The 12,025-nt window shown below is 38.9% G+C and overlaps 1 protein-coding gene across 7 annotated transcripts in view; it reads right to left on the reverse strand.

Moving 5' to 3' along the window:
- CCDC138 (coiled-coil domain containing 138) overlaps nt 1-12,025 on the reverse strand; it is a 145,388-nt gene that overhangs the window by 127,575 nt on the left and 5,788 nt on the right. For all 7 annotated transcript variants that reach the window (XM_047854151.1, XM_047854156.1, XM_047854150.1 and 4 more), the window contains exon 5: nt 3,537-3,721. In XM_047854151.1, coding sequence (XP_047710107.1) covers nt 3,537-3,721 — 185 coding nt within the window. The remainder of the gene's footprint in view (nt 1-3,536; nt 3,722-12,025) is intronic.

A 12,025-nucleotide genomic window follows, 5' to 3' on the forward strand; every position in this document is an offset into this window, starting at 1 on the left:
GAATACATAAAAGTGCTAAAACAGGACACAACGGATCCACACCAATTTCAAGGGAGTGCTTAATTCTGGGAAAAGGGAGAAGAAATGGGAGGGAAGAAGGCTGTTTCAACTCTAAGTGAAATACTCTACTTCTTTTAAAAATAATATATAGAATTATTAATAAAACATTAGCATTATGCAATATTAATGGGTATACAGTTGATATTATAATATTCCCTATGTTTTTCTGTAGGTCCTAAGTATTTTATAAACTTTTAAAAACTAAAATACAGTGTTACCTAGTCAAATGTTGCAAATGAAAAGATACTAATAATAATAAAGGAATTATTTCCTGCACAAAAATTGAAGTTATACATTTCAAAAAAACATTCAAAAGGAAAAAATAAATTTCAAAAAAACAGAATTCTCTCCTCCTCCAGTTTTGTTCCCTACCCTTAACAAAAAGCAGCATCATTTATCCAATAGCCAAAAGAATAAACCTACATTTCATTCTTGACTAAAACCCTACTGAATGGGGTGCCTGGGTGGCTCAGTTGGTTAATCATCCAACTCTTGATTTCCCCTCAGGTCATGATCTCACAGTTAGTGAGACTGGGCCTTGCATCCAGCTCCAAGCTATCAGCATGGATTGTCAGCAATCCCATGCTTGGGATTCTCTTTCCTTCTCTCTCTACCCCTTCCCTGCTCTCTCTCTCAAAATAAATAAACATTAAAAAGAATAAAAAGAATAAAACCCTACTGTACACCTTCCATATCAAAACAATCTCCAAGACCTACTGATCCCATCCCTTAAAAATGTTTAGACTCCATTCACTTCTTTCTACCCATCATCCTAACCCAGGACACCATCAGACTAGTCACATGTCTTCACATTCTGCCCTCTCTCTAGATCTCAGCTACAGGTGACAGCTTTAAATACCTATGTGAATGACTCCCAATTTAGTTACACATCCAAGACCTTTGTTCTAAATGCCAAGCTTTTAACTATTATGTCTCCATTAAATTCTCAAACTTAATCCTCCAAACTAAAATCTTGATCTTTCTCTCTATATCTATTCTTCCAAGTTGTACAAACCAGAAATATGGGAATCATCCCAGACACCTATTCTCTCCTATACCACATTCAACTCATTACAGCAAGTCTAGCCAATTTTACCTACAAAAGCAATCTCTAATCTATTCAATTCCATTTCTCTGCCACCATCCAGTCCAAGTTACCATTACCTCTCACCTGCATGATTACAGTAGGATATCCTTCCCAGTCTCCCAACTTCCACACCTATGCCCCTACAACCCATTGATTTAATAAGCATACATTACATTAAGCAATTCCCCTACTCTAAAAATCCTGTTACTTGATACAATTTCCTTGAATGAACATATCATCAGGCTTCTAGGGCTTCTCATACTAGACCATCACAGTCTAGTAGGGTTTATCCCTTACTCTTCGTCCACAGTTTAATTTAAATGTTACTTTCTCAGAAAACCTTACCTGACCTTTCAATCTATCCCAATCAGGTTTCATACTGTACCTATATTATTTACTTAAATTTACAAAAGTATAACTATATGAGTGCTCACAATTGATTTTAATAAGCTATGTGTAGCAAGAACCATATATATTTTATTTACTTCCATACACTCAACACCAAGCATGCAAATACATATTAACAAGTGTTCAAATGTATGTTGAATAAAATCAAAGAGTAAGACAAAATATGTACACTTAATAATATAACAGATGACCAAAAAATTTGTTTAAGTTAGATTCAACTATAAATTAAACTAGATTAATCCACTGCACTTCATTTTTAATTAAATATTTGTATCTATATTGTGTTTACAGTAAATGATGTGTCTTTACAAACTTGCTTATTCTTTTTTGCCTGCTAATTCTTTTTTATCTTATAAATTATTAGTAAAAGAATCTTTCCAATGCGCTATTTGTTACTCTGCCACTCATTTGCTTAAAAACCTGTAGCAGCTGGGACACGTGGGTGGCTCAGTTGGACTTCAGCTCAGGGCATGACTTCACCATTCTTGAGTTCAAGCCCCACATTGGGCTGTGTGCTGATAGCTGAGCCTGGAGCCTGCTTCCAGTTCTGCCTCCCTCTCTCTCTCTGCTCCTCCCCGCAATGTGCACGCGCTCCTTCTCTCAAAAATAAAACAAAAACAGGGGTGCCTGGGTGGCTTAGTCAGTTAAGTGTCTGACTTCAGCTCAGGTCATGATTTCATGGCTCATGGGTTCAAGCCCTACAGCCGGCTCTGTGCTGACAGCTCAGAGCCTGGAGCCTGCTTCAGATTCTGTCTCCCTCTCTGTCTGCTCCTCAGCCACTTGCGCTCTGTCTCTCCCTCTCTCTCAGATGTAAACAAACATTAAAAATAAACAAAGACATTAATAAATAAATAAATAAATAAATAGTTCTCTTTAAAAAAACAAAGCACATTTTAAAAAAGCCTGTAACAGCTAGCCTGGCTGTTCTTTCTTCAGACAGGCTGATAAACTCAGTCTGACAAATCACTCCTTTCCCAAAACTTCTCTCCTCCAACTCCTTGCCACCTGGAATGGCCTTCCCACCTCCTCTAAATTTTTTCTCAGTCAACTTTAGACCATCCATGAGCTTTTCTCCAGTGATTTTAGGCAAAAATAATTTTTCTGAAATGCTATAGTAATTATAATCTGAATTATTTAGACAAAATGAAATACTGGGTTGTTCTTTTTTTAATACTAGTTTTTAAAAAAATGTGTAACCATTTCATTGTATGCAAACATACGTACAATTCCAGCTAGAACAGTTTCAGTCAGGAATTGTGTATTATACATACTTTTGCTTCCTTCTGTACTCCCACCTAGTGGACACTTGATAAATATATGAATTACATCTTTTAGAAATAAAAAAATCCCAGAGAAGACAAAATATCAATGTTCTGAACTGAATTCTGGTGAGAAGTGACAAGAGAACTTCTTATGTATAAGTATTTAAAACAATGCATCAGGAACACTACTTCAAAAAGCACATTTTAAGGGCACCTGGGTTGGCTCAGTCAGTTAAGCATCCGACTTCAGCTTAGGTCATGATCTCACAGTTTGTGAGTTCAAGCCCCACACCAGGCTCTCTGCTATCAGCACAGAACCTGCTTCGGATGCTCTCTCTCTCTGCCCCTCCCCTGCTGGTTCTCTAAATAAATAAATAAACAAACAAACAAACTAAAAAAAAAAAAAAGAAAAAGCACATTTTACCAGCAGATATTGTTTTATTTCAGAAGCAAGGATGGGATGGAAATAAAGAAATAAACATAAAACACCAGACAGTCTGAAATCCAAGAAATGTACCTATTCATAAAAACACCATTTACATTTTTTCCTCAGCTATAAAATTTCCCTTCAAGAATTGTAATAAATTTGTCCCTTCTCACCGTATCTCAACAGACTTACCTAAAATAATTTAAATGACATACTCTATTCAAATTTTATAAATGTTTGGTATTTAGAACATAAATACATCTGAATTCTAAATTCAGTTTTGAGTTCTTACCTGCAGTTTCTGATGTATTTGAAATAATTCATCATATATCTGATTAATCTGATATGGAAGTATTCTCTGCTTGTTTGGTACTTTAGATGTCAGATAGCTAACACGTCTCAGAGGACAGTCACTTGCATCACTACAACATTCAGTCCAATTTCTTGAATTTGCGGCCAAATTAGTTGGCTGGGCAACTGGTAAAAAAAATTATCAAGCTTATTAATTTACAGTTTTAAGTATTTCAGAGTAATCTTCAGAAAGTTACTTTAAATGTGTATTACAGTATTGTTAAAAAGTCTCCAAGTATTGGGCTGCCTGGGTGACTCAGTCGGCTGAGCACCTGACTCTTGATTTTGGCCCAGGTTGTGATCTCACGGTCGCGAGATCGAGCCGTATGTCAGCCTCCATGCTAAGCATGGACCCTGCTTGGTATTCTGTCGCTCTCTCCCTTGTCCCTTCTCCCCAGTCATGCTCTCTCTCAAAAACAACAAAACAAAACAAAAAAAAGAAGTCTCCAAGTACACACTTGCAGAGAGAAAGAATTATACAATAAATGTGATAAAATGTTAACATTTAGAAGATCTGTGTAAAGGTCTTACAGATGCTCTTTTTGCAACTTTTTTGTAAGTCTGAAATTATTTCAAAATTGATTTCAAAGTGCATGAAAACATTCATGTATTAAACTGCCTAGGCCAAGAAATGGAAAATTACCTCAGAAGCCCCCGATCACATTCCCTTCTCTCCCTTAAACCAAATTAACTACTAAGCCAAATATAGCATTAACCATTGCTTTACTTTTTAAATTTTTACTACTTGGGTAAAAAAAAATTTTAAGACTTTGTTTTGCCTATTGTTTTGCCTGTTTTAAACTTTATATAATATCTGTAATCATTTAATGATGCAATTATGTAATTTCTATAACCTCCTTTAAATATGTTCTTATGTTAATGACAGAATCAGGTCAAAATCTTCACTACTTCTTGTTTTCTATTTTTATATGCCAACATTCCACTATAGGTCGATACGTGAGGTGTTTGTCTACATAGATGCTCTATGCACATGGCTCCTGTTACACGCATTCAAGGGTTTACCTAGGGTATATGACTAACAGCAACAATGCTGGATCACAGGGTACATGTACATGTTCAATTGTGCTAGTGATGCCAAAATGCTTCCCAAAGTGGTTATAGTAATTTACTCTCCCAACAGCAGCGGATGAGCAAGTTCCTCTTGCTTCATTTCTTTGCCAACACTGTATTGTCAGAGTTTATTTTCTGTTAATACTGAAAGCTGTGGTTTTAACTTGCATTAGCCTTCCTGAGAACACCAGTTTTAAGAAGGAGGCCTCCTATTTTACTCCCAGAACGCCAGGTTTAAGAAGGGGGTCTCCTATTTTACTCCCCATCTTGGACAGACTGTAGGGAGCCAAAATAAAAATTACATGAATTTTTACAAAGAAAAAGTTTCACTTCACTCAGTCCAGCAAACACCCTTAAAGTGAAAGACACTTTCAGGGCGCTGCTTGCCTTTCTAGATTCCCAGCTCACAATCAATAGCTTAAATATTACTTAATTATGTTAACTTTTAAATATATTCACCCTTTATTTATTTATTTTTTTTACATTATCCTATATTTTCAATTGTTTTTCAGGGGGAAAATCCACCATGTAGCCGGAAACACAAGTCCAGGCATAATTATTTTTCATTTTCCTCAAACTGAGGTGAATGGAACAAAGAGGATGACAAAGAGCAGGAAGGGAGAAATGAGTGTGTGTTGCGTACAGACAATGTATGCCCAGAAAAGATGCACGGAGGCTATCAGAGAGGGAACAGTGCTCTAAAAGTCTTGCAGCCAAGAGGAAGCCATCTCTGGGTGCCCTGAAATCCTGAGAAAACTATGACATGAACCATGTACAGAGAGAGTTATTAAACAAGTGCCTGAAGAAGTCGTACCTTAAGCAATCTGCAGTAGTCTTAAAATATTAAGGGATTACTCAAATCTACCACAATATTTACTGACTTCCTAACAAATACTGCTATAAAAAAAAAAAACAAGAAATTATAAAAAGTACTCAGTTGAAAACTGTATGGAGGTTACTCAAAAAATTTAAAACAGAGGGGAAGATGGAAGCATAGGAGGACGCTGGGCTCACCGCATCCTTCTGGTCACTTAGATTCCACCTACACCTGCCTAAATAACCCAGAAAACCGTCAGAAGACTAGAAGAATGGAGTCTCTGGAGCCAAGCGCAGACGAGAGGCCCACGGAACAGGGTAGGAAGGGCGGAGAGGCAGTGTGCCCTATATGGACTGGCTGGAGGGAGCCGGGGGGGAGGGGCAGCCCGCCAGCCAAGCAGAGACCCCAAGTCTGGCTGGCAAAAGTGGAGGGGCCAGACGGAGTGTGTTCGGACAGCAAGTGGGACTTAACATCTGGAACGTTATAAGTTAACAGCTCTACTCAGAGAGTGGGAAGGCTGGAGGAAAACGGGAGGGAGAGTTGCTGAGACCCGGACAACAGAGCTCAGCTTGGCTGGGAACAAAGGCGCTCGCCAGCATCATCTCCCTCGCCCATCCCCCAGCCAAAATCCCAAAGGGAACCAATTCCTGCCAGGGAACTTGCTTGCACCGCGCAAACACCGAACGCTGTGCTTCTGCGGATCCATCCCTCAAGCAGCGGGTCTGACTCCCTCCCGGTGCCACAGGGCCCCTCCTGAAGCGGATCACCAAAGGAGAAGAAGGAGAAGCGAGCTGAGCCTGCCACTCCCGCCCCCATGCACCTTGCCTATCCACCCCAGCTAATACACCAGTTCCCCAGCACCACAAGCCTGGCAGTGTGCAACTAGCCCAGAGAGGCCACGCCACCCACAGTGAATCCTGCCCTTAGGAGAGGGGAAGAGAAGGTACACACCAGTCTGACTGTGGCCCAGCGGTACGCTGGGGGCAGACATCAGGTCTGACTGCTGCCCCGCCCACCAACACAAGTTACTCAAGAAGGTACAGGGGAAGTGCCCTGCAGGTCTGCACTATTCCAGAGACTATCCAAAATGACCAAACTGAAGAATTCCCCTCAAAAGAACCTCCAGGAAATAACAACAGCTAACGAACTGATCAAAAAGAATTTAAACAATATAACAGAAAGTGAATTTAGAAGAACAGTCATGAAATTAATCGCTGGGCTTGAAAACAGCACAGAGGACAGTAGAAAATCTATTGCTACAGGGATCAAGGGACTAAGGAATAGTCAGGAGGAGGTAAAAAAATGCTATAAATGAGCTGCAAAATAAAATGGAAACGACCACGGCTCAGATTGAGAGGCAGAGGAGAGAATAGGTGAACTAGAATATAAAATTATGGCAAAACAAGAAACTGAGAAAAAGAGAGAGAAAAAAATCCAGGAGTATGAGGGGAAAATTAGAGAACTAAGTGATACACTAAAAAGAAATAATATACGCATAATTGGTATCCCAGAGGAGGAAGAGAGAGGGAAAGGTGCTGAAGGGGTACTTGAAGAAATAATAGCTGAGAACTTCCCTGAACTGGGGAAGGAAAAAAGCATTGAAATCCAAGAGGCACAGAGAACTCACTTCAGACGTAACTTGAATCGATCTTCTGCACGACATATCATAGTGAAACTGGCAAAATACAAGGATAAAGAGAAAATTCTGAAAGCAGCAAGGGGTAAACGTGCCCTCACATATAAAAGGAGACCTATAAGACTCGTGACAGATCTCTCTTTTGAAACTTGGCAGGCCAGAAAGAATTGGCACGAGATTTTCAGTGTGCTAGACAGAAAAAATATGCAGCCGAGAATCCTTTATCCAGCAAGTCTGTCATTTAGAATAGAAGGAGAGACAAAGGTCTACCCAACAAAAACTGAAGGAATTTGTCACCACTAAACCAGCCCTACAAGAGATCCTAAGGGGGACCCTGTGAGACAAAGTACCAGAGACATCACTACAAGCATAAAACATACAGACATCACAATGACTCTAAACCTGTATCTTTCCATAATAACACTGAATGTAAATGGATTAAATGTGCCAACCAAAAGACATAGGGTATCAGAATGGATAAAAAAACAAGACCCATCTATTTGCTGTCTACAAGAGACTCATTTTAGACCTGAGGACACCTTTAGATTGAAAGTGAGGGGATAGAGAACTATCTATCATGCTACTGTAAGTCAAAAGAAAGCTGGAGTAGCCATACTTATATCAGACAAACTAGACTTTAAATTAAAGGCTGTCACAAGAGATGAAGAAGGGCATTATATAATAATTACAGGGTCTATCCATCAGGAAGAGCATGTCTATGCGCCGATACGGAAGCCCCCAAATATATAAAACAATTATTCACAAACATAAGCAACCTTATTGACAAGAATGTGGTAATTGCAGGGGACTTTAATACTCCACTTACAGCAATGGATAGATCATCTAGACACATGGTCAATAAAGAAACGAGGGCCCTGAATGATACATTGGATCAGATGGACTTGACAGATATATTTAGAACTCTGCATCCCAAAGCAACAGAATATACTTTCTTCTCGAGTGCACATGATACATTCTCCAAGATAGATCATATACTGGGTCACAAAACAGCCCTTCATAAGTTTACAAGAATTGAGATCATACCATGCATACTTTCAGACCACAATGCTATGAAGCTTGAAATCAACCACAGGAAAAAGCCTGGAAAACCTCCAAAAGCATGGAGGTTAAGGAACACCCTACTAACGAATGAGTGGGTCAACCAGGCCATTAGAGAAGAAATTAAAAAATATATGGAAACAAACGAAAATGAAAATACAACAATCCAAACGCTTTGGGATGCAGCAAAGGCAGTCCTGAGAGGAAAATACATTGCAATCCAGGCCTATCTCAAGAAACAAGAAAAATCCCAAATACAAAATCTAACAGCACACCTAAAGGAAACAGAGGCAGAACAGCAAACACAGCCTAAATCCAGCAAAAGAGGAGAAATAATAAAGATCAGAGCAGAAATAAACAAGATAGAATCTAAAAAAACTGTAGAGCAGATCAACGAAACCAAGAGTTGGTTTTTTGAAAAAATAAACAAAATTGACAAACCTCTAGCCAGGCTTCTCAAAAAGAAAAGGGAGATGGCCCAAATAGATAAAATCATGAATGAAAATGGAATGATTACAACCAATCCCTCAGAGATACAAACAATTATCAGGGAATACTATGAAATATTATATGCCAACAAACTAGACAACCTGGAAGAAATGGACAAATTCCTAAACACCCACACACTTCCAAAACTCAATCAGGCGGAAATAGAAAGCTTGAACAGACCCATAACCAGCGAAGAAATTGAATCGGTTATGAAAAATCTCCCAACAAATAAGAGTCCAGGACCAGATGGCTTCCCAGGGGAGTTCTACCAGACGTTTAAAGCAGAGATAATACCTATCCTTCTCAAGCTATTCCAAAAAATAGAAAGGGAAGGAAAACTTTCAGACTCATTCTATGAAGCCAGTATTACTTTGATTCCTAAACCAGACAGAGACCCAGTAAAAAAAAGAGAACTACAGGCCAATATCCCTGATGAATATGGATGCAAAAATTCTCAATAAGATACTAGCAAATCGAATTCAACAGCATATAAAAAGAATTATTCACCATGATCAAGTGGGATTCATTCCTGGGATGCAGGGCTGGTTCAACATTTGCAAATCAATCAACATGATACATCACATAATAAAAGAAAAATATGATCCTGTCAATTGATGCAGAAAAGGCATTTGACAAATTCAGCAACCTTCTTAATAAAAACCCTCAGAAAGTCAGGATAGAAGAAACATACTCAAAGATCATAAAAGCCATTTATGAAAAGCCCACAGCTAACATCATCCTCAATGGGGAAAAACTAAGAGCTTTTTCCCTGAGATCAGGAACACGACAGGGATGCCCACTCTCACCGCTGTCGTTTAACATAGCTTTGGAAGTGCTAGCATCAGCAATCAGACAACAAAAGGAAATCAAAGGCATCAAAATTGGCAAAGATGAAGTCAAGCTTTCACTTTTTGCAGATGACATGATATTATACATGGAAAATCCACCAGAAGTCTGCTAGAACTGATACATGAATTCAGCAAAGTTGCAGGATACAAAATTAATGTACAGAAATCAGTTGCATTCTTATACACTAATAATGAAGCAACAGAAAGACAAATAAAGAAACTGATCCCATTCACAATTGCACCAAGAAGCATAAAATACCTGGGGATAAATCTAACCAAAGATGTAAAAGATCTGTATGCTGAAAACTACAGAAAGCTTATGAAGGAAATTGAAGAAGATATAAAGAAATGGAAAAACATTCCGTGCTCATGGATTGGAAGAATATTGTCAAAATGTCAATACTACCCAAAGCCATCTACACATTCAATGCAATCCCAATCAAAATTGCACCAGCATTCTTCTCGAAGCTAGAACAAGCAATCCTAAAATTCATGTGGAACCACAAAAGGCCCCGAATAGCCAAAGGAATTTTGAAGAAGAAGACCAAAGCAGGAGGCATCACAATCCCAGACTTTAGCCTCTACTACAAAGCTGTCATCATCAAGATAGCATGGTATTGGCACAAAAACAGACACAGAGACCAATGGAACAGAATAGAAACCCCAGAACTAGACCCACAAAAGCATGGCCAACTAATCTTTGACAAAGCAGGAAAGAACATCCAATGGAAAAAAGACAGTCTCTTTAACAAATGGTGCTGGGAGAACTGGACAGCAACATGCAGAAGGTTGAAACTAGACCACTTTCTCACACTATTCACAAAAATAAACTCAAAATGGATAAAGGACCTGAATGTGAGACAGGAAACCATCAAAACCCTAGAGGAGAAAGCAGCAAAAGACCTCTCTGACATCAGCCGTAGCAATCTCTTACTTGACACATCTCCAAAGGCAAGGGAATTAAAAGCAAAAATGAACTACCGGGACCTTATGAAGATAAAAAGCTTCTGCACAGCAAAGGAAACAACCAACAAAACTAAAAGGCAACCAACGGAATGGGAGAAGATATTTGCAAATGACATATCAGACAAAGGGCTAGTATCCAAAATCTATAAAGAGCTCACCAAACTCCACACCCGAAAAACAAAGAACCCAGGGAAGAAATGGGCAGAAAACATGAATAGACATTTCTCTAAAGAAGACATCCGGATGGCCAACAGGCACATGAAAAGATGCTCAACGTCGTTCCTCATCAGGGAAATAACAAATCAAAACCACACTCAGATATCACCTCATGTCAGTCAGAGTGGCCAAAATGAACAAATCAGGAGACTATAGATGCTGGAGAGGATGTGGAGAAATGGGAACCCTCTTGCACTGTTGGTGGGAATGTAAATTGGTACAGCCACTCTGGAAAACAGTGTGAAGTTCCTCAAAAAATTAAAAATAGACCTACCCTATGACCCAGCAATAGCACTGCTAGGAATTTACCCAAGGGATACAGGAGTACTGATGCATAGGGGCGCTTGTACCCCAATGTTTATAGCAGCACTCTCAATAGCCAAATTATGGAAAGAGCCTAAATGTCCATCAACTGATGAATGGATAAAGAAATTGTGGTTTATATACACAATGGAGTACTACGTGGCAATGAGAAAGAATGAAATATGGCCCTTTGTAGCAATGTGGATGGAACTGGAGAGTGTTATGCTAAGTAACATGAGCCATACAGAGAAAGACAGATACCATATGTTTTCACTCTTATGTGGATCCTGAGAAACTTAACAGAAACCCATGGGGGAAAGGAAGAAAAAAAAAAGAAAAGAGGTTAGAGTGGGAGAGCCAAAGCATAAGAGACTCTTAAAAACTGAGAACAAACTGAGGGTTGATGGGGGGTGGGAGGGAGGGGAGGGTCGGTGATGGGTATTGAGGAAGGCACCTTTTGAGATGAGCACTGGGTGTTGTATGGAAACCAATTTGACAATAAACTTCATATACTGAAAAAAAAAAAAAAATTAAAACAGAACTACCCTATGACCAAGTGATTGCACTACTAGGTATTTGTTCAAAGGATACAGGAATGCTGATTCAAAGAAGCACATGAATCTCAATGTTTATAACAGCACTATCAACAAGAGTCAAATTATGGAAATAGCCCAAATGTCCATCGACTGATGAATGGATAAAGATTATATCTATATATACAGAGTATAACTATCTATCTATCTAATGGAATACTACTCAGTGATCTAAAAGAATGAAACCTTGCCATTTGCAACGATATGGATGAAACTAGAGTATATTATGCTAAGAGAATTACCAGTCAGAGAAAGATAAATATCGTTATGATTTCACTCATGTGTGGAATTTAAGAAACAAAACAGATGCGCATAGGGGAAGGGAAGGAAAAATAAGATAAAAACGAAAAGGTGGCAAACCATAAGATACTCTTAAATACACAGATGAAACTAAGAGTTGCTGGAGGGGAGGTGGGGCAAGGGGTTGTGCTA

The sequence above is a fragment of the Prionailurus viverrinus genome, chromosome A3 (assembly GCF_022837055.1).
Source record: "Prionailurus viverrinus isolate Anna chromosome A3, UM_Priviv_1.0, whole genome shotgun sequence".
Classification (NCBI taxonomy): Eukaryota; Metazoa; Chordata; class Mammalia; order Carnivora; family Felidae; genus Prionailurus; species Prionailurus viverrinus.